The sequence below is a fragment of the Coregonus clupeaformis genome, chromosome 24 (genome assembly GCF_020615455.1).
Source record: "Coregonus clupeaformis isolate EN_2021a chromosome 24, ASM2061545v1, whole genome shotgun sequence".
In the NCBI taxonomy this organism is placed as follows: domain Eukaryota; kingdom Metazoa; phylum Chordata; class Actinopteri; order Salmoniformes; family Salmonidae; genus Coregonus; species Coregonus clupeaformis.
In genome coordinates, this window is record NC_059215.1 from 35792835 (window position 1) to 35816855 (window position 24021).

Genomic DNA, 24021 nt, shown 5'->3' on the forward strand with positions numbered 1-24021 from the left:
AACTGTTCCCCTGAAAGAGAACGGGATGGACTAAACACAGACACAACACAACATACACCATACTTACCTGCAACACCACAAGAACTGTTGACTGACACAGAAGCATGCTCAGCTTCATATCACACAAGGTCAGGAAGAGAGGTCAAGCCTAGAGCTGTCCTAGACCTGTGAAATGTCAAAGGGTGTAGGCGGATCGCTGCCCTAAAAGAGTTTCAGACTGTAAACTTGTTATTGAAAGTTAACTTGAAATGCTTTGGTATTGTATTTGTTTGATATGTTGAGATGTCATTGCTACAGTGAAAAGCTGAGTTGCTGAGAAATATTTGTTCTAAAAATAACAATATGCTGAATCATTGTTTGTCTGTTATGTTGATGCAGTTGGTGCAGTTTAAATGGTTACTTACCTCGAGTTCAAACTACAGAGCATATATTCAAAAGAAACGCTTTATTGTTCTACATATTTTTCTTTTTTTTAAAAGAAGGGGGATGTAATATTCATATGTGTAACCATACTGAATTGTAATTGGATGCATCATACTGTGCAATGATTGGTTAAGACCACCCAGGTGGTGAGGTCGTTCTAAGATGATCATGGCCAGAGACACATGGACATGCACGTTATAGCTAGTTAATAAAGAGCTACGTTTATAAATATCCTGTCGTCCTGCATTTTATTATTTTGTACAAAGCGTACAAAACAAGACATACAGTTCAGTAGGACAATAAACTAAAACTCAAGGCCAAATATACACTAGAGTTGCGTACCAAGACTACATGTTATGTTCCTGGGTGGCATAGTTACAGTTTGGACTTAAATCGTCTTGAAAATGGCAAGACTTGGCAAGACTTGAAAATGGTTGTCTAGCAATGATCTACAACCAACTTGACAGAGGTTAAATAATTTCTAAAAGAATAATGTTCAAATATTGTACAATCCAGGTGTCCAGGTATTTTTATGTTTGCAAAGGCGGTCGTTTGATTTCATGCCTGGTCGGCGGAGGTCTCACTTTAAAGACTAATGGAGTAGTAAAAAATCGTGCACTCGAGGCAGCTGTTCTGGCCAACCGGGGCAAGTAAAAATCAAATCAAGCGTCCCCAAAGTGGGCTTCTTTTAGTGGGTTGGGCGGGGTTTTGTGTCTGATTGGCCTACTATGTGTCAATCAAATCTGGAAACACTTTAAGTACACAACTTTTTGACTAAAATCATATGATATCACCGAAGAAGTGTTAGCCTGAGGATTGGTGAAGGTTTAAACCGAAAATGAGAACTTTTGCCTTATTAATATTGGCCTGGATGACGTTGCTTGCGGTTTTACCAGTGATACATTGCAAAGAACAACGAGAACTGTCCGAAGGTAGGACAGCTCAAATAGCAACTAAACTTGCATTCCATCTTATTTTAAATGTTGCTGAGTAATTAGCAATCTCGCTAGATATAAAGTTGCAGTCATGGAAGTCGCTATACAACCGTTATTACATTGTAATTTGCATGTAACTCTCTCGGACTGATATTAAAGCAATTGCATTGCAGACACAAAGTTCCACCGTGTGTTCTCGAGAGTTCCATGCCGCTGACGTGGACTGGATCGCGTCTGATTCCATTCAGATTTGTGCCTAATGTTCTATTGAAGAAAATACATGTCAAGAAAGATGCAATACAGGCCTACACTGCATGATAATATATTTTGGTTTTCATCAGGGTTTGAAGTATGTTAGGCGCAGGTGGCAGAGAGCAGTTAGGTTACTTGCTTTTAGGCTAATATTTTTTTTCTTGGAGGACTTTACTAGCTACACATCCTAATAATGTTTTTCTCCAGTTTAGCATAATGTTTACTGAGCTATAAATCAACATTGCATGTGTGCTGAAAATCTTTTTTATTGATAGAGATTGATGGAAAGTATTTATATCACGTCACAGTTTAAAGATAAGACTCATGAAACATACACTAATGGCATACTACAGTAACGTTATGCTACCATAAGAGAGAAGGGGAACATTTCAATGGTCAAGTAGACACATCTATACATTCTCAGAGACCACCTCCTGATATATTATCCAATTGAGCATGGTTGTTACAGACATTTACATAACGTTTTATGTCATTGTACAGTGCACACACACTACATGGGCCAATTCTCACATAAATTACATACTTACATTGTTTTTAATGTCTTTCAGGCAACCTTTTAGTTGTGACTGTTGCGACCAAAGAGACAGATGGCTTCAGGCGTTTCATGAGGTCTGCCCGGCACTTTAACTACACCATCAAGGTATGGAAAGTTCTGACAAGATAAAACTGATCCAACCCTCGAGTGTCCAGACAATGACTGGCAACCATTCACTCTCTCCCTCTGGCAAATATCAACGCCTTAGTGAGGAAACAAGCCTTTATAAATCTATATTTTTGTTGTGGAGAATGTGGTTTGCAGTTGTTCTCTTTGGGTTTGAAGGTGCTTGGCAGAGGGGAGCCATGGAAAGGTGGGGACTATATGACCGCGCCAGGAGGGGGTCAGAAAGTGCGCCTTCTCAAAGCCAGTCTGCAGGAAATGAAGGAGGAAGATAAGGTTATCCTCTTCATCGACAGGTAGCCTTGAATCTGCCTTCACTCTTATCAGCATTATTTAATATATTATTTAATATATTCACACACAAAATTCATGAATATCAAAAGCTTGCCTACGACTGGCTCAGCACTGGTCTTACCCTACCAGACATGCCACCAGGAGTCTATTCACAGTCCCCAGGTCCAGAACAAATTCAAGAAAACGTACAGTATTATACAGAGCCATGATTGCATGGAACTCCCTTCCATCTCATATAGGGCAAGTGAACAGCAAACTTGGTTTAAAAAAACAAATAAAGCAACACCTCACGGCACAACGCTTCTCCCCCATGTGACCTACTTGTTGTGTGTATGTACTGACATGTATGTGTAACTGATAGATGCACACACACACACACACTAAATGTTAATGTTTTTAAATGTACAGTACCAGTCAAAAGTTTGGACACACCTACTCATTCCAGGGTTTTTCTTTATTTTTACTATTTTCTACATTGTAGAATAATAGTGAAGACATCAAAACTATGAAATAACACATATGGAATCATGTAGTAACCAAAAAAGTGTTAAACAAATCAAAACATATTTTATATTTGAGATTCTTCAAAGTAGCCACCCTTTGCCTTGATGACAGCTTTGCACAATCTTGGCATTCTCTCAACCAGTATCATGAGGTAATCACCTGGAATGCATTTCAATTAACAGGTGTGCCTTGTTAAAAGTTAATTTGTGGAATATCTTTCCTTCTTAATGTGTTTGAAACAATCAGTTGTGTTGTGACAAGGGAGGGGTAATATACAGAAGATAGCCCTATTTGGTAAAATACATTCACATTTACATTTTAGTCATTTAGCAGACGCTCTTATCCAGAGCGACTTACAGAAGCAATTAGGGTTAAGTGCCTTGCTCAAGGGCACATCGACAGATTTTTCACCTAGTCGGCTTGGGGATTAGAACCAGCGACCTTTCGGTTACTGGCACAACGCTCTTACCCACTAAGCCACCTGCCGCCCAAGTCCCTATTATGGGAAGAACAGCTCAAATAAGCAAAGAGAAATGACAGTCATTACTTTAAGACATGAAGGTCAGTCAATCCGGAAAATTTCAAGAACTTTGAAAGTCTCTTCAAGTGCAGTCGCAAAAACCATCAAACACTATGATGAAACTCGCTCTCATGAGGACCACCACAGGAAAGGAAGACCCAGAGTTACCTCTGCTGCAGAGGATAAGTTCATTAGAGTTAACTGCACCTCAGATTGCAGCCCAAATAAATGCTTCACAGAGTTCAAGTAACAGACACATGTCAACATCACCTGTTCAGAGGAGACTGTGTGAATCAGGCCTTCATGGTCGAATTGCTGCAAAGATATATATATATAGAAAAACCCTTGATTGAGTAGGTGTGTCCAAACTTTTGACTGGTACTGTATGTCAATTGTAAAGTATTTAATCTGTAATGTCTTTTTCGTTATGTGTCGGACCCCAGTAAGACTAGCTGTCGCCATTGGCGTCGGTTAATGGGGATCCTAATAAAATCCCCCCCTTGGAACAATGAGGCTCATAAAGGTTATCTTTTCTCTCACTCTGAACAGCTATGATGTTGTTTTCGCCTCCGGTCCCAAAGAGCTGCTGAAGAAGTTCCAGCAGACAAGACACAAGGTGGTATTCTCCGCAGAGACCCTCATCTGGCCCGACAGACACTTGGAGGACAAGCACCCCCACTTCCGAGAGGGAAAGAGGTTCTTGGGCTCAGGGGGTATGTAAACACACTCCTCTTGATAACCTAGCAATGGAAGGCAGCCATTTTATTAACTGTCAACAGCAAGTTGTTGTCAGTTAAACACTAATACTAACAAACACAGCTTTGCTTTTTAAACGTTGACATGCAACAGTCCAGTTAGAAGTTGTCTCAAGTCTCAGTCGTTTTTATAGAAATGAGAACATTGGGCCTAAGACATAGGAACTGGGAATTAATTCACCTGGCAGTTTATCCACTAAGGTTTGAGACTGTGAATGGCAGTTTTATAATCTTAATGTTTAAGTCAGCTGCTGTTGAGCACTAGTCAGAAAACCAGAGGGACAGAAGTCCAAACACAAAAATGAAATCACATGAATTGGACCTCGATTACATTGACCATTTGTTTTTGAAATTCCGGTTTCACTGTTCAAACTGCTTTGTCTTTGTCACTATTTATCTTTGTCCCTAGGATTCATTGGCTATGTTCCGAACCTCAAAGAGATGGTTGCTGACTGGACAGGGGAGGACGATGACAGTGATCAACTTTTCTTCACCAAGATTTATATCAACCCAGAGAAAAGAGTAGGAATCTACCTCTGTACTGATCTTGATATGGTGCTTTAAGTGGTCTCTCTCAGAACTACCATAGCACTTTACTACCTATGCATTTCTTCTTGGTATGAGTACTGTATGTGTATTATACTGTAACATTATATCTATGCAGTATGTTTCCTCATGCTATTATAGTGTTTTTTTTGTTTTGTTTTTTGTTTTTCTGGTGGTAGATCAGCTTAATATTGCAGATAGATTGTAACTTCTATCAATGTAATTGTCTGCATCACTTCCAATCCCCCACGTTTTTTATAGATATACTCCCCTTTATTACTTTTCAACCCCGCCATCCTTTCCCTACTTAGGGTAAATTAGTGAACAACAATGCCCAGGCCTCTACTTCCAGCCTATACTTACTATCTACACCTTATGGACACAGTCAATTTTACAATTGTTTTGCTATTATAGTGTTATTAATAAGTTATATGTTTTTTCTTCCAGAAATCCATCAATATAACACTGGACAACAAATGCAGAATGTTTCAGAATCTTCATGGATCCCTTGGTGATTTTTTAACAAATTACACATCTCTTTACACTTAGAGCATGTCTCGCCAATGTCTCCCACATCACCTCTAGCCAAGAAATATACACTTCAACATTTTCGAATGAAAAGGCCACTGCACCACTGAAACCTGCTGACATCAGCTTTTAAATTCTTGATCCTCTCCCCTTCTCACTGGGACATCAAAACGGCTGTTTCAGTTTACACTTTTTCCGTTCTATAAAGAGATGCTTGGAGAAGAAAAGAGGAAAGTGCGACCTCCCTCTGGTTTCACTTCCTGTCTGTGTTAGTCGTGACTGGCTGATTGAGGCTTTGATGAAGGAGTATGGGTGTGATGCAGGTTGTCATATCCTTAGGCTTTCTGGTTCAGTGGCAGGCAGCCCCCTTTTGGACAGCCGACAGACTGCTTTAAGTCTTTCTTCCTTTCTCTCTCCTCCTCTTCCCCCTCTCTCTTTTCTGGATGCCGCTGGCTGAGGCTGAGCCTGCGTTAGGAATTTATGAGTTTGCTGTGAGAGAGGGATGTGTCTGAGCTCACGTAGACCAGAGAGGGAAGGGGGAGGGGTCAGGCACAGCTCCATGCTTTTCCCAGATGCTCCCAAAGCACAGGGCTGGATGTGTAAAAACGTTTTAAGCAGCTGCAGTTAGGTAGGCGTGCTGAGTAAACGCTACATCCTACCAACTCTACAGTAACGGCTTCCTGTTAATAACTATAGACTTCCTTATAATAGTCAGCTTCTTGAGAGGGACAGCAAGATCATGCTTGTTTGTGTTCATGTCTTGAAACCTACTTGAGGTGAAAAGGAGAGAGCTGAAATTGTCACAGCATCGTTGTAGAACCCAGCCTGCCAGAGAGAGATATACATTCATTCGCAAAATGTAGTGAGTGGTGACGTCACTGGTGGTTTGCCAGTTTCAACTGCAACACCCCACAGTTGCTACATGTTTATTTGGTGCTGTTTAGCTTTGGAAAAGGTTTTTATTTTTAACCTTAATTTATACAGGTAAATTACATTGAGACCTTGGCGTTGTTTATAAGTGAGCCCTGAACACATTAAATACAGAGTTTGTTAGTTTTGTAACAAAATCTGTTGAATTACTGTGTTATGGAATCAATCTCCAATACATGATGTCCTGAGTGTATTGTATGTTTCAGTACTGTGGATTGATTAGCCACTGACTAGCATTGAGTGGCATGCTTCAAGTCTCTCTTGGAAGACACGTGGCCGGCCAACAATTGGCAGGCATGTCGCAGGACTAGTACTGATGTTACGGTTTGTGTGTTTGAGCACAGATGAGGTGGTGTTGAAGTTTGAGGACGGGCAAGTGCGGGCCAGAAACGTGTTGTATGATACATTACCCGTCATTGTTCATGGCAATGGGCCCACCAAGGTAACCTTCCAACTTTTGACCCTTTGACCCCTATTGACCATTGAAATTCTATTGACCATTGCAATTCAGACACATTCAGACACACATGTAAATGTGAGACCAAAAAATCATCCAAATATTTGGGGAAAAGTAGGTAAACAACAGTATCATGAAGTGGTAAAAATAAAATAAACGTTTTTTGTTTTAGCTCCAGATCAACTACTTGAGCAACTACATCCCCACAGTGTGGACGTTTGAGACGGGTTGCAGTGGGTGTCTTGAGGACCTGCGGCCACTCTCAGGACTCAAGGTGGGTTGCCTGTCTGTTTATGTAAAGTATTCTGGTAATACACTCTCTAAGGGCTTATTCTCATTGAAGAGATTTGTAGCAGAGGTATCGTGATGAAATTTCAATTTACCTAATATGTACAAAAACGGGGGATTGGCGACGGACATTCTTGCTTCGCAGCTTAAATTTACCGTAAATATCCCAGTATAGCCACTAAGCATGCTTTTAACAAACTATTCAACTATGCAAGCAACTTTTCATCTTAACCAACTTTTCATCTTAAGCATATTACACTCTTTTATAATGCAACAATTCACAAGCATTTGCAGACAATTAAAGGATTTATTTTCTTGTCCGTACACTCATTACATTTCAGGTAAAAAAAGTATTAAATATAAGGAATACATTTCAGCTGTTTCAAAAGCATTGCTCTGCCATTTAGATGTTTACTGTAGGAGCATTTCGCTTGAAGAGACCATTCTGTTTACATCTGACTGCTCAGAGGGGGGTGACTCTCGAGCAAGGCTCACCTGCGACCTTCGTAGGAGACGTTACAAATTTACATTACACTAAAAGGTCTAATGAATCTCTCGTAGTGAGAATAAACTCTTAAGCTGAATTGTAATACACAGGTGTCGGAAACGAAACACAGCAGACACGCAATTTATACCGGTGCGATTAATGGTCACCTGTGGTGTGTGCCAATGTAGCTTGATCAAATCAAATCACATTTTATTTGCCACATGCGCCGAATACAACAGGTGTAGACATGACCGTGAAATGCTTACTTACAGCCCTTAACCAACAATGCATTTATTTATTAATAAAAAAGTTAAATAAAACAACAACAACAAAAAAGTGTTGAGAAAAAAGAGCAGAAGTAAAATAAAATAACAGTAGGGAGGCTATATACAGGGGGGTACCGGTGCAGAGTCAATGTGCGGGGGCACCGGCTAGTTGAGGTAGTTGAGGTAGTTGAGGTAATATGTACATGTGGGTAGAGTTAAAGTGATTATGAATAAATCATTAACAGAGTAGCAGCAGCGTAAAAAGATGAGGTGGGGGTTGGGGGGCAGTGCAAATAGTCCGGGTAGCCATGATTAGCTGTTCAGGAGTCTTATGGCTTGGGGGTAGAAGCTGTTGAGACCTAGACTTGGCGCTCCGGTACCGCTTGCCATGCGGTAGCAGAGAGAACAGTCTATGACTAGGGTGGCTGGAGTCTTTGTCAATTTTGAGGGCCTTCCTCTGACACCGCCTGGTATAGAGGTCCTGGATGAAAGAAAGCTTGGCCCCAGTGATGTACTGGGCCGTACGCACTACCCTCTGTAGTGCCTTGCGGTTGGAGGCCGAGCAGTTGCCATACCAGGCGGTGATGCAACCAGTCAGGATGCTCTCGATGGTGCAGCTGTATAACTTTTTGAGGATCATAGGACCCATGCCAAATCTTTTCAGTCTCCTGAGGGGGAATAGGCTTTGTCGTGCCCTCTTCACGACTGTCTTGGTGTGTTTGGACCATGATAGTTCGTTGGTGATGTGGACACCAAGGAACTTGAAGCTCTCTACTGCCCCGTGGATGAGAATGGGGGCGTGCTCAGTCCTCTTTTTTTTCTTCCTGTAGTCCACAATCATCCTTTGTCTTGTTCACGTTGAGGGAGAGGTTGTTATCCTGGCACCACACGGCCAGGTCTCTGACCTCCTCCCTATAGGCTGTCTCATCATTGTCGGTGATCAGGCCTACCACTGTTGTGTCGTCGGCAAACTTAATGATGGTGTTGGAGTCGTGCCTGGCCATGCAGTCATGGGTGAACAGGGAGTACAGGAGGGGACTGAGCACGCACCCCTGAGGGGCCCCCGTGTTGAGGATCAGCGTGGCAGATGTGTTGTTACCTACCCTTACCAACTGGGGGCGGCACATCAGGAAGTCCAGGATCCAGTTGCAGAGGGAGGTGTTTAGTCCCAGGATCCTTATCTTAGCGATGAGCTTTGAGGGCACTATGGTGTTGAACGCTGAGCTGTAGTCAATGAATAGCATTCTCACGTAGGTGTTCCTCTTGTCCAGGTGGGAAAGGGCAGTGTGAAGTGCAATAGAGATAGCATCATCTGTGGATCTGTTGGGGCGGTATGCAAATTGGAGTGGGTCTAGGGTTTCTGGGATAATGGTGTTGATGTGAGCCAAGACCAGCCTTTCAAAGCACTTCATGGCTACTGACGTCAGTGCTACGGGTCGGTAGTCATTTAGGCAGGTTATCTTAGTGTCCTTGGGCACGGGGACTATGGTGGTCTGCTTGAAACATGTTGGTATTACAGACTCAGTCAGGGACATGTTGAAAATGTCAGTGAAGACATTTGCCAGTTGGTCAGCACATGCTCGGAGTACACGTCCTGGTAATCCGTCTTGTGAATGTTGACCTGCTTAAAAGTCTTACTCACATCGGCTACGGAGAGCGTGATCACATAGTCATCCGGAACAGCTGGTGCTCTCATGCATGCTTAAGTGTTGCTTGCCTCGAAGCGAGCATAGAAGTGGTTTAGCTCGTCTGGTAGGCTTGCGTCACTGGGCAGCTCGCGGCTATGCTTCCCTTTGTAGTCTGTAATAGTTTTCAAGCCCTGCCACATCCAACGAGCGTCAGAGCCGGTGTAGTACGATTCAATCTTAGTCCTGTATTGACTCTTTGCCTGTTTGATGGTTCGTCGGAAAGCATAGCAGGATTTCTTATAAGCGTCCGGGTTAGAGTCCCGCTCCTTGAAAGCGGCAACTCTACCCTTTAGCTCAGTGCGGATGTTGCCTATAATCCATGGCTTCTGGTTGGGGTATGTACGTACGGTCACTGTGGGAACGACGTCATCGATGCACTTATTGATGAAGCCAGTGACTGATGTGGTGTACTCCTCAATGCTATCTGAAGAATCCCGGAACATGTTCAAGTCTGTGCTAGCAAAACAGTCCTGTAGCTTAGCATCTGCGTCATCTGACCACTTTTTTATTAACCGAGTAACTGGTGCTTCCTGCTTTAGTTTTTGCTTATAAGCAGGAATCAGGAGGATAGAGTTATGGTCAGATTTGCCAAATGGAGGGTGAGGGAGAGCTTTGTATGCGACTCTGTGTGTGGAGTAAAGGTGGTCTAGAGTTTTTTTCCTCTGGTTACACATTTAACATGCTGGTAGAAGTTAGGTAGAACGGATTTAAGTTTCCTGCATTAAAGTCCCCGGCCATTAGGAGCGCTGCCTCTGGATGAGCGTTTTCCTGTTTACTTATGGCCTTATACAGCTCGTTGAGTGCAATCTTAATGCCAGCATTGGTTTGTGTTGGTAAATAGACAGCTATGAAAAATATAGATGAAAACTCTCTTGGTAAATAGTGTGGTCTACAGCTTATCATAAGATACTATACCTCAGGCGAGTAAAACCTCGAGATTTCCTTAGTATTTGATTTTGTGCACCAGCTGTTGGCCACCCCTTGTCTTACCGGACAGGTTTGGTGACAAGATTCTCTCGGGAATTGGATGAAAAGGCATTTGACGCGCAGTCAGACTGCTCCAAACAATTTACATATAAGCGATGGTACTGAGTGGTACTGCTTTTGCTAATAGCAATGTGTTTTTGCTGTCACCTTGCAAACAGCATTTTTTTTCTAAATCTACGGACAGCAACGTAAACCTAGAGTCAAAGCACAGTCTTAAGAAATGTTTCTTTCTGGTAGATTTTTATATGCATAGTTTTCAAGTCGACTGCAATGTACATGACAATGACATTATATGATTATTTTTAATAAGGCATCTGTTTGTCTGTACAGGAGAGTGAATATCCACTGGTGGTCATTGGAATCTTCATCCAGCAGCCCACCCCCTTTGTCAGTGTGTTCTTTGAGAGGTTGCTCAAACTGGAATACCCCAAAAACCGACTCAAACTCTTCATCTACAACCAGGTGAGAGAAAGAGATCTTATTACATGGTACCAACGATCCAACATTTAAAGGGATACTTTGAGGTTTTGTCAATGAAGCCCTGTATCTACTCCCCAAGAGTCAGCTGAACCCATGGATACCATTTATATGTCTCTGCATCCAGTATGAAGGAAGTTACAGGTAGTTTAGCGAGTGTTAGCGCAGCTAGCTGTTACCATAGACTTCTAGTCATTGCGCTATCGCTAGTTAGTAACTTCCTTCAAACTGCACGCAGAGACATAAGAATTGTATCCACGAGTTCATCCGGCTCTGGGGAAGTAGATAATTGCCAAAATCCCAAAGTATCCCTTTAATATATGTGTATAATTAAATATTTTCCCTTTTGATTTGAGTTACCATTTGGTCTTGTATGAATGAAACACAGTGTTAGTTGCACCCAGTAACCTCTTGTGCATTTCTCCCTCCAAATTGTTGCTAATCCACACATGTGCTCACATGCCTCTGTGTATAGTATAACAATGACAAGGAATGTGGCAGATCTGTGCAAGTACAGTGGGGGAAAAAAGTATTTAGTCAGCCACCAATTGTGCAAGTTCTCCCACTTAAAAAGATGAGAGAGGCCTGTAATTTTCATCATAGGTACACGTCAACTATGACAGACAAATTGAGATTTTTTTTCTCCAGAAAATCACATTGTAGGATTTTTAATGAATTTATTTGCAAATTATGGTGGAAAATAAGTATTTGGTCACCTACAAACAAGCAAGATTTCTGGCTCTCACAGACCTGTAACTTCTTCTTTAAGAGGCTCCTCTGTCCTCCACTCGTTACCTGTATTAATGGCACCTGTTTGAACTTGTTATCAGTATAAAAGACACCTGTCCACAACCTCAAACAGTCACACTCCAAACTCCACTATGGCCAAGACCAAAGAGCTGTCAAAGGACACCAGAAACAAAATTGTAGACCTGCACCAGGCTGGGAAGACTGAATCTGCAATAGGTAAGCAGCTTGGTTTAAAGAAATCAACTGTGGGAACAATTATTAGGAAATGGAAGACATACAAGACCACTGATAATCTCCCTCGATCTGGGGCTCCACGCAAGATCTCACCCCGTGGGGTCAAAATGATCACAAGAACGGTGAGCAAAAATCCCAGAATCACATGGGGGGACCTAGTGAATGACCTGCAGAGAGCTGGGACCAAAGTAACAAAGTCTACCATCAGTAACACACTACGCCGCCAGGGACTCAAATCCTGCAGTGCAAGACGTGTCCCCCTGCTTAAGCCAGTACATGTCCAGGCCCGTCTGAAGTTTGCTAGAGTGCATTTGGATGATCCAGAAGAGGATTGGGAGAATGTCATATGGTCAGATGAAACCAAAATAGAACTTTTTGGTAAAAACTCAACTCGTCGTGTTTGGAGGACAAAGAATGCTGAGTTGCATCCAAAGAACACCATACCTACTGTGAAGCATGGGGGTGGAAACATCATGCTTTGGGGCTGTTTTTCTGCAAAGGGACCAGGACGACTGATCCGTGTAAAGGAAAGAATGAATGGGGCCATGTATCGTGAGATTTTGAGTGAAAACCTCCTTCCATCAGCAAGGGCATTGAAGATGAAACGTGGCTGGGTCTTTCAGCATGACAATGATCCCAAACACACCGCCCGGGCAACGAAGGAGTGGCTTCGTAAGAAGCATTTCAAGGTCCTGGAGTGGCCTAGCCAGTCTCCAGATCTCAACCTCATAGAAAATCTTTGGAGGGAGTTGAAAGTCCGTGTTGGCCAGCGACAGCCCCAAAACATCACTGCTCTAGAGGAGATCTGCATGGAGGAATGGGCCAAAATACCAGCAACAGTGTGTGAAAACCTTGTGAAGACTTACAGAAAACGTTTGACCTGTGTCATTGCCAACAAAGGGTATATAACAAAGTATTGAGAAACTTTTGTTATTGACCACATACTTATTTTCCACCATAATTTGTAAATAAATTCCTAAAAATTGTTTTCCCTCATTTTGTCTGTCATAGTTGAAGTGTACCTATGATGAAAATTACAGGCCTCTCTCATCTTTTTAAGTGGGAGAACTTACACAATTGGTGGCTGACTAAATACTTTTTCAACCCACTGTACCTGTCAAGGGTCAACCGTCTTAACTTCAGGGTCCAGGCATGAGAAATGTTGACATAAATAAAAGATGTATTACAACACTTGAAATTTGTTGTTGTTAAAATTTCATACATTTATAAGTTATGTTCTTCCAGAATTAATGGGAATATATCAAGAATTGAAATAGAGAGGAGATTCAGCAACTCTTGGTGGACAATGGAAGTTCTGGAAAACCCTGAAGAAGGCCGAAAGCTGGAACGCGTTGGTTTTACTTTCATACAAAAAATAAGCGTTTTTATTCACTTCCAATTTCCACCAAGAGTTGCTGAATCTCTACTTCAGTTTTGCTCCTCAATTCATGCACCTTGGTTGGAGAGCGAGGTAGCGGCAGTACTCCCTTCCATATTTATCAAGAATTGAAATGACAGATTTCATTGAACAGATTCCCATATCCCACATTGTAGCTCAATGGTAAGCAAAGGGCTTTGTTTAATTTCAACCTCAAACATCTGTTGGGCTGAAATGCTCTCATTGTAACTCTTTATTTTTCCTTTGTGTGAATGTGACTAAGACTGTTGCAGAAGCATAACAACTCTTGTCTTTGCTACTGTCCCACAATGTCCTCTTACAGGAGCAGCACCACGAGGTACAGGTCAGCTCTTTCCTGAAGGACCATGGGACAGAGTACCAGGATGTAAAGGTCATCGGGCATGAGGAGAACATGGACAGGGTGGCCTCCCGCAACCTCGGCCTGTGAGTTCACCTTGGCTTTCTCTCACACTAGCTTTGGATGCGCACATGCAACCTAGCTTGACATCATTCCCAAGTTTTTCAAAGATGTTCAGCATGTGACCTGGGGTGTAGTTTGGAGCGGCGCACAATTGGCCCAGCGTCGTCCAGGGTAGGGGAGGGAATGGCCGGCAGGGATGTAGCTCAGTTGGTAGAGCATGGCGTTTGCAACGCCAGGGTTGTGGGTTTGTTTCCCACGGGGGGCCAGTATGAAAAATAAATAATGTATGCACTTACTAACTGTAAGTCGCTCTGGATAAGAGCGTCTGCTAAATGTAAATATATATGTAAATATGTAGTTTACTGGTTATGGCTGCTGCCTTCAGAGCATACATGTACTGTATCGGCGTAGGTTCCAATCCCCAACTAAGAAAAAAGTATGTTAGGTGTGGGACTGCCCCATAAAAGTGTGTTTCCCATTTTCTGGTTCACAGTGATATGTGCCGACAGGACAAGGACTGCGAGTATTTCTTCAGCGTGGATATCGAAGTGGTTCTGAAGAACAAGGACACCCTAAAGATTCTCATCCAGCAAAATGAGTAAGCACCAATAAAATGAGCCTGTCGATTATGGCTGACCAGATTCCAAATCTGATGACACATGCTATAACTGCTCTCCTAAAAATACTGGACATACACGTGTTTTTGGGTGGATACACTTTCAAAGCTCAGCTGGATTTCAGTGTGAAGTGATTAATCATCCCCTGTCACCCTTCAGGCCTATAATTGCACCCATGATAACCAGAGAAGGCCGCCTATGGACCAACTTCTGGGGAGCACTCAGTGCTGATGGCTACTACGCTAGGTCGGAGGACTATGTGGACATTGTGCAAGGACGCAGAGTGTAAGTCACACACACATTATTTCCCATAACTGAATATACCAATAAGGTAATTATGGAACAATGTCCTTTTATAGCTGAGGTCTGATGGGTTTTTGTTATGTGACTCTTCCGGCGGCAGAAATGCTCATTTTCTGCTGTAGGATCATATTTTGGTAAACTCGACAACACTACTACAGCTTCCATACCAGTACCATAGTCTTGTTTTAGAGAGCGCTTTCAGCACAATGTATGAGAAGCCTGTTCTAAATAATGTTTATTGTCACTACAGCGGTGTATGGAATGTCCCCTACCTGACCAAGGTGTACCTGGTGAAGGCCAGCCTCCTTCACGAGGAGCTCTCCGCCAATGACCTCTTCAGCTCGGGCACCCTGGACCTCGACATGGCCTTCTGTCGCAACGTCAGAAACAAAGTCAGTGTTGGAAAGCCTTGATTGATTGATTGAATGATTGATTGGTAAAATGCTCCATTTCATTTTGGGTATAAAAATACATGACAATAGAAGAATACTTTACTGTCCATTACCTTGCAGAGAACTTAAATGTGTCTTTATGCTCACAACATAAAGAGAGCATAAAGCAATGGGTCAGCCGCAGTGCAGCACCCCTTGGAGAAATAGTAGGAATTAAGTGCCTTGCTCAAGGGCGCAGCGGCAGGCAATGGCATGTAGGATACCATTGGAATTTAGTCTGAAGTCTCGTCTTGCTCTCAGTCCTTCAGTGTCCAGTATCAGTCACAGGTGCTTAGGTTTCAAAAGATAGCGAAACTCTGATTAGAAGTGAGACACCCACACAGTGTCAAACCCGTAGAAGTCCCAAAACTTAGGCCAGGGATAAAATATTTTAACGTTATAGCTTCAAACTATATATATTTTTTATGCTTTTCCTCCCTTTACTTCAATTTCTCAGGGAGTCTTCATGTATGTTACGAATATGCACACCTTTGGACGGATGCTGTCGACAGAAAACTACCAGATGAGTCATCTCCACAATGATCTGTGGCAGATCTTTGAAAACCCTAAGGTGAGAATTGGGTTTTCAAGTAGTCATTGGGGGAAAAACAAAGGCTCCTCTAAACTGAATTCAGGCCTAGACAGTATCATGTACCGCACACCTTTTAGTTAGTTTGCTTGAAGACTAATTTTATCACTCAGCTGCAGAAGAGCTTATTGCATGTAATTACATGCAAGTGTATGTTCTGTTGTCCTTTGCAACAGTAAGAATGCCATTGTCCTTTATATAAATCTGCTTATGTTGACAAAACATTTAATCTGTTCATGTGTTAACTTGTCTAATGACAATAAATGTAGTAATGCATCTCTACACTGAGTATACCAAACATTAATATAATAATAATATTGAGTTGCACCCCCTTTTGCCCTCAGAACAGCCTCAATTTGTCGGGGCATGGACTCTACAAGGTGTCGAAAGCGTTCCACAGGGATGCTGGCCCATGTTTACTCCAATGCTTCCCACAGTTATGTCCTTTGGGTGGTGAACCATTCTTGATACACAGGAAAATGTTGAGCGTGAAAAACCCAGCAGCGTTGCAGTTCTTGACACAAACCGGTGCGCCTGGCACCTACTACCATACCGCGTTCAAAGGCATTTCAATATGCCCAATCACCCTCTGAATGGCACACATACACAATCCATGTCTCAATTGTCTCAAGGCTTAAAAATCTGTCGTTAACCTGTCTCCTCCCCTTCATCTTCACTGATTGAAGTGGATTTAACAGATGACATCAATAAGGGATCATAGCTTTCACCTGTATTCAGCTGGTCAGTCTATGTCATGGAAAGAGCAGGTGTCCTTAATGTTTTGTACACTCACTGTATATTCTTCATTTTTCTCAGGATTGGGAGGAGCGCTACATCCATGAGAACTACACAAAGATAATGAGAGACAAACTGATTGAAACAGTGAGTACTTGTTTTTCTATCAAAGTATAATATTTCAATGCTCACTCAAAATCGCTGACATTGACTATTGCTGCATATAATATTCTTATGATAATGGCTAATAAAGGTGATAACCTAAGTTTCTTAATAGATAATAATAATATATGCAATTTAGCAGTCCCTTTTATCCTAAGCGACTTACAAATCATGTGTGCGTACATTTTACGTTAGGGTGGTCCTGGAAATCGAACCCACTATTGCAAGCACCATGCTCTACCAACTTAGCTACAGAAGACTCTTTCTGGGTGGTCAAAGTCCAGTTGGCTACAAAGCTACAGATGAAGACCACAAACTGCATGCTCAAAATATTTCTAGAATGTAAGGTTTATGGACAGAGTAGAAATTCCCTGCCTATCTGCTACTCTTTGAAAATACAAGGTCATTCAATTGTACATCATTCCCCTTCCAGCCTTGCCCTGATGTATACTGGTTCCCAATATTCTCTGATATCGGATGCGATCACATTGTTCAAGAAATGGAAAACTTTGGACAGTGGTCAGGTGGCAAAAATACGGTATGTATTTATACTCCTAAACCAATGTAGCCTACAATATTATCTTATCAAACAAACCTATACATGTAAATGTAATAACTTGAGCATTGTATCATGTTTTTATATTATCTTATTTACTGAAGGACACAAGGATCCAGGGTGGCTATGAGAATGTCCCCACCATTGATATCCACATGACTCAAATAAATTATGAGAAAGAGTGGCAGAAGCTTCTGTTGGATTACATAGCCCCAATCACAGAGACAATGTATCCCGGATACTACACCAAGGTATGGTTTTTAAAAACACATTTGTATTCATTTTAGATGGATTTAGTGTCAATATCAGCTAACCTCCACTGCGGGCCAAATCACATGCGCAGCTCAACAAAAATTCATATTTTCATTACTCTCCCAATTTTTCATTAATTTTAACTCCTGAATTATACACTGCTCAAAAAAATAAAGGGAACACTTAAACAACACATCCTAGATCTGAATGAATGAAATTATCTTATTAAATACTTTTTTCTTTACATAGTTGAATGTGCTGACAACAAAATCACACAAAAATGATCAATGGAAATCAAATGTATCAACCCATGGAGGTCTGGATTTGGAGTCACCTTCAAAATTAAAATGGAAAACCACACTACAGGCTGATCCAACTTTGATGTAATGTCCTTAAAACAAGTCAAAATGAGGCTCAGTAGTGTGTGTGGCCTCCACTTGCCTGTATGACCTCCCTACAATGCCTGGGCATGCTCCTGATGAGGTGGCGGATGGTCTCCTGAGGGATCTCCTCCCAGACCTGGACTAAAGCATCCGCCAACTCCTGGACAGTCTGTGGTGCAACGTGGCGTTGGTGGATGGAGCGAGACATGATGTCCCAGATGTGCTCAATTTGATTCAGGTCTGGGGAACGGGCGGTCCATAGCATCAATGCCTTCCTCTTTCAGGAACTGCTGACACACTCCAGCCACATGAGGTCTAGCATTGTCTTGCATTAGGAGGAACCCAGGGCCAACCGCACCAGCATATGGTCTCACAAGGGGTCTGAGGATCTCATCTTGGTACCTAATGGCAGTCAGGCTACCTCTGGCGAGCACATGGAGGCTGTGCGGCCCCCCAAAGAAATGCCACCCAACACCATGACTGACCCACCGCCAAACCGGTCATGCTGGAGGATGTTGCAGGCAGCAGAACGTTCTCCACGGCGTCTCCAGACTCTGTCACGTCTGTCACATGTGCTCAGTGTGAACCTGCTTTCATCTGTGAAGAGCACAGGGCGCCAGTGGCGAATTTGCCAATCTTGGTGTTCTCTGGCAAATGCCAAACGTCCTGCACGGTGTTTGGCTGTAAGCACAACCCCCACCTGTGGACGTCGGGCCCTCATACCACCCTCATGGAGTCTGTTTCTGACCGTTTGAGCAGACACATGCACATTTGTGGCCTGCTGGAGGTCATTTTGCAGGGCTCTGGCATTGCTCCTCCTGCTCCTCCTTGCACAAAGGCGGAGGTAGCGGTCCTGCTGCTGGGTTGTTGCCCTCCTACGGCCTCCTCCACGTCTCCTGATGTACTGGCCTGTCTCCTGGTAGTGCCTCCATGCTCTGAACACTACGCTGACAGACACAGCAAACCTTCTTGCCACAGCTCGCATTGATGTGCCATCCTGGATGAGCTGCACTACCTGAGCCACTTGTGTGGGTTGTAGACTCCGTCTCATGCTACCACTAGAGTTAAAGCACTGCCAGCATTCAAAAGTGACCAAAACATCAGCCAGGAAGCATAGGAACAGAGAAGTGGTCTGTGGTCACCACCTGCAGAACCACTTCTTTATTGGGGGTGTCTTGCTAATTGCCTATAATTTCCACCTGTTGTCTATTCCATTTGCACAACAGCATGTGAAATGTATTGTCAATCAGTGTTGCTTCCTAAGTGGACAGTTTGATTTCACAGAAGTGTGATTGACTTGGAGTTACACTGTGTTGTTAAAGTGTTCCCTTTATTTTTTTGAGCAGTGTATAATTAGAACGTGAAGAATAATAGGGAAAATGCATAAATTATCAGTAAAGTTTTATTTTACAGTCCAGTTTCAGCTGGTGGGTTGTTTGTGTGGTTACAATGGTACATCGTGGTTCTTGGTTTAGTAAGTCCCACAAAATGTAAATATTTCTGCAAGTTTGTGCACCATTCTGTTACCTATCGCCACCTTGTGGCCTGATATCCATTGAGTTAGCCCAGTAGAAATATGTTTATTTAAATATGTTTAAATGCACATATCGCCTGTTATTTGATTAACTTTTGAATATTACTTTGTTCACAGGTTAACAATATTAATATTCTTATTTATGTTTCAAAATGTAGAATAATACTGTATGATAGAAATTGCTGCTGATTTACAGTAGAATAGTCTACATTTAAACAATTCATCATTCATTTAATACAAATGCAACAGACATGTGAAATGATATTCCAAATATGTTTTTGAATAGAATCTATGTATAGAACGGGGTCCCTCTGTGCTACCATGTTGACCCTGACATGCGTCTCTTCTCTTATCAGTGTATCTCTTACCTCAACTTCGTGGTGAGGTACAAACCTGACGAGCAGCCCCTGCTCACCCCTCACCACGATGCATCTACTTTCACTATTAATGTAGCTCTCAACAGCAAAGAAATAGACTATCAGGTAAATGGGTATTAGGTGTCCAGTCCAGCAAGACACACTAAACTGGCAGGTAACCCAGACAAACACCCCTTAAGCGCCTATTTTAGGACAGGATGCAGGTGTTTTGTCCTCTTTCCTGTCTCTTCTCTGGGAATGTATGCTGGATCAGGGAGCTCGCTCTTCTTTTTCTTAGCTGAGGTTTCGCCAGGAGGTCAAGGGGCACGTGGCCTGTCCCGGCAGCCCTCCCGGCTCCTTTGTGAATGCTGCATGACTCTTTGCATCACTCTGGTATTTTCTGTCTGTCTCTCTCTTTGCAGGCTCAGTTTGACTTGGCGTTTGTAGTTAGGTATAAGCCAGACGAGCAGCCATTTTTAAGGCCACACCATGACGCGTCCACATTTACTATAAATATTGCACTCAATCAAAAAGTGCTTGATTACCAGGTGAGTGTGTTTGTGTGATGATTTACACATTGACTTGGGGAGTTGGCCTATAAAGACTGGGTTAGACCAACTGATATGTGAACACTTGTAGGGCTACCCCCACTGTAATATTTGTAACACTTATGGATGTTCCCTGATTTGTAATGGAAGTGCCCAGTACACTCAGGCACCTCTGAAATTCAAACCCTACGTCCCACTATTATTAACATCTATTAAAATTAACACTACTATACGGTTATTTAGTTTGAAATTGGAACAGAAAGATCAGTGAAGTTGTGTATTTTCCTGAAATGTTACAATTAAGTTTGCAAATCAACTTATTTAAAGTAGGAATGCAAGTGTATGAATGTACAGTATGTCTTCTGAAATGTCCTAAGCATGTAGACCATTAGTTGCTTTGTATGTTTTCATCACTGTTTGTTTCTATGAATACAATTATTCCAGGGTGAGTTTCCCAAAAACATCAAGATCATCTTTATCATTAAGATACTCGTTCCTCCATTGCCTACCAATGGATTTAAGATGATCTTAATGCTAAAGATGATCTTTATGTTTTTGGGAAACTCACCCAAGATTGATTTCATCAGAATCATTTTGGTGACTCTCATTCTTTCGCCTTTGCACGTAAAAAACAATAACCAACATTTGAAAGGCTTTTGAAGATGTGTTGTATTGCATCCGTGTCATTACCCTGCATCTTTCAAACTTTAACTAGAATAGGTGCATAATCTGGTTTGTTTTGAGAAGGAGGTGCTTTCCGCACAGTTACTGTTTTTCCACTGTTCACAATGTGTTATTTACACATAGTTATGTACCTATGATGAAAGCCTTCAGTGTTCTGGGTCTCCTGTGCAGTGTGACCTTGAGTCCTAGGCAAGTTGACATTTCTCTATGTATATAATGTGAAGTACAGTGGGGAGAACAAGTATTTGATACACTGCCAATTTTGCAGGTTTTCCTACTTACAAAGCATGTAGTGGTCTGTAATTTTTATCATAGGTACACTTCAACTGTGAGAGACGGAATCTAAAACAAAAATCAAGAAAATCACATTGTATGATTTTTAAATAATTAATTTGCATTTTATTGCATGACATAAGTATTTGATCACCTACCAACCAGTAAGAATTCCGGCTCTCACAGACCTGTTAGTTTTTCTTTAAGAAGCCCTCCTGTTCTCCACTCATTACCTGTGTTAACTGCACCTGTTTGAACTCGTTACCTGTATAAAAGACACCTGTCCACACACTCAATCAAACAGACTCCAACCTCTCCACAATGGCCAAGACCAGAGAGCTGTGTAAGGACATCAGGGATAAAATTGTAGACCTGCACAAGGCTGGGATGGGCTAAAGGACAATAGGCAAGCAGCTTGGTGAGAATGCAACAACTGTTGGCGCAATTATTATAAAATGGAAGAAGTTCAAGATGACGGTCAATCACCCTCGGTCTGGAACTCCATGCAAGATCTCACCTCGTGGGGCATCAATGATCATGAGGAAGTTGATGGATCAGCCCAGAACTCCACGGCAGGACCTGGTCAATGACCTGAAGAGAGCTGGGACCACAGTCTCAAAGAAAATCATTAGTAACACACTATGCCGTCATGGATTAAAATCCTGCAGCGCACGCAAGGTCCCCCTGCTCAAGCCAGCGCATGTCCAGGCCCGTCTGAAGTTTGCCAATGACCATCTGGATGATCCAGAGGAGGAATGGGAGAAGGTCATGTGGTCTGATGAGACAAAAATAGAGCTTTTTGGTCTAAACTCCACTCGCCGTGTTTGGAGGAAGAAGAAGGATGAGTACAACCCCAAGAACACCATCCCAACCGTGAAGAATGGAGGTGGAAACATCATTCTTTGGGGATGCTTTTCTGCAAAGGGGACAGGACGACTGCACCGTATTGAGGGGAGGATGGATGGGGCCATGTATCGCGAGATCTTGGCCAACAACCTCCTTCCCTCAGTAAGAGCATTGAAGATGGGTCGTGGCTGTGTCTTCCAGCATGACAACGACCCGAAACACACAGCCAGGGCAACTAAGGAGTGGCTTCGTAAGAAGCATCTCAAGGTCCTGGAGTGGCCTAGCCAGTCTCCAGACCTGAACCCAATAGAACATCTTTGGAGGGAGCTGAAAGTCTGTATTGCCCAGCGACAGCCCCGAAACCTGAAGGATCTGGAGAAGGTCTGTATGGAGGAGTGGGCCAAAATCCCTGCTGCAGTGTGTGCAAACCTGGTCAAGAACTACAGGAAACGTATGATCTCTGTAATTGCAAACAAAGGTTTCTGTACCAAATATTAAGTTCTGCTTTTCTGATGTATCAAATACTTATGTCATGCAATAAAATGCAAATTAATTACTTAAAAATCATACAATGTGATTTTCTGGATTTTTGTTTTAGATTCCGTCTCTCACAGTTGAAGTGTACCTATGATAAAAATTACAGACCTCTACATGCTTTGTAAGTAGGAAAACCTGCAAAATCGGCAGTGTATCAAATACTTGTTCTCCCCACTGTATGTGTGTATCTCCTGGCTGGATATACCTTTCCTGACTTAATCTCTCTGTTTGCTTTCCCATTGAAGGGTGGGGGATGCAGGTTCATACGGTATAACTGCTCTGTCGAGGCACCCCGCAAAGGCTGGGCCCTCATGCACCCTGGACGGCTCACCCACTATCACGAGGGCCTGCGAACCACTGCAGGCACTCGATACATTGCAGTGTCATTTGTGGATCCCTGAGTGCCAATGGCAATGTGCTGCCACTTCCAGGTGTAAGCTTTTGTTTCTATGGTGCCTTTACTGAACTTTTGTTCATTCAGGAAAACTCCATTAGCCAAATCTAAGTGGGTGTTGCGGGAGAGTTCAACCTTTTCTCTTAAAACCCCTTTCCACTGAAAGTAATTGGAAACTTTTGTGAGATAAATGTACTTTTTTAGTATTATTATTTTAACAGTCAAAATAACTTGTTTTGTTGAATCCAGACACTCCTACATACAGTATGAGTCAATAATAATAACTTTATTTGTAAAGTGCCCTTCAGCACCAAACTACTCCTAATACAGTATGCAATGCACCATGGTCCAGGAGATTATTAAAACATCTGTCCTATTTATTATTTTGATATTTGTATAATAGGAATTTATTCCAAAGATTCAGTGTGTCTTTTCGAATGTGTAATATCTAAAGAACACAGCTCGTAGCACATTCTGTCCCCTTGTCATTTTCATGTTTAAAACAGGTCCACGTTCAGCACCCAAACATTGTCGAACATTGTAGATAAAAATGCCATGAATAGAGCCGAAGTGAGTCCTTATTCTACATGTCAGACAGGCATGTTTGTTCTACATTGCCTATTTCTATCTCAATGTTCCAAAACGTTGCATCCTGCTGAATGCGCCCCAGGACATATACTGTATGTTTCTCTTAAATGACTATACATGTTTTACATTCCATGACAAGTAATCGTTGGGGACAAAGTTTAACTGAATTGATCTGATGCTGCCTGGGCATACTCTGAAAAATGTTATAAACGCTAGTAGAGATAGTTGTGAAAGTGTATGTTTTGGTCATTTGTCAATAAAACACTGAACCAAACTGTGATCCCATTGTGCAACCAATCTTTTGACTAGTTGGTATCAAAAGCTAAAATACCCTTTTTATTATGGCCCCAACAAAGATAGAGGAATTAATTAGACAATTACAGAATGGACTGTTCAGTCAGAGGTTATTCCAA

The 24021-nt window shown here is 42.3% G+C and overlaps 1 protein-coding gene across 2 annotated transcripts; it reads left to right on the plus strand.

Moving 5' to 3' along the window:
• The first annotated feature begins 1168 nt into the window (after positions 1–1168).
• Positions 1169–23888, plus strand: plod1a (procollagen-lysine, 2-oxoglutarate 5-dioxygenase 1a). 2 transcript variants are annotated; one of them, XM_041846081.2, is made up of 19 exons: positions 1169–1355; positions 2180–2271; positions 2452–2585; positions 4157–4320; positions 4772–4884; positions 5356–5419; positions 6711–6808; positions 6996–7097; positions 10870–11001; positions 13722–13843; positions 14314–14418; positions 14597–14722; positions 14991–15132; positions 15629–15742; positions 16577–16642; positions 17091–17195; positions 17318–17464; positions 20161–20286; positions 22872–23888. In XM_041846081.2, the coding sequence occupies exons 1-19, from the start codon at positions 1262–1264 to the stop codon at positions 23025–23027; spliced, it is 2202 nt and encodes a 733-aa protein (XP_041702015.2). In that variant the 5' UTR covers positions 1169–1261; the 3' UTR covers positions 23028–23888. The 2 variants fall into 2 exon arrangements, with proteins under 2 accessions (XP_041702015.2, XP_041702016.2); XM_041846082.2 differs by lacking the exon at positions 20161–20286 and adding an exon at positions 19739–19864 and having other exon boundaries at positions 1171–1355.
• Positions 23889–24021: the final 133 nt, after the last annotated feature.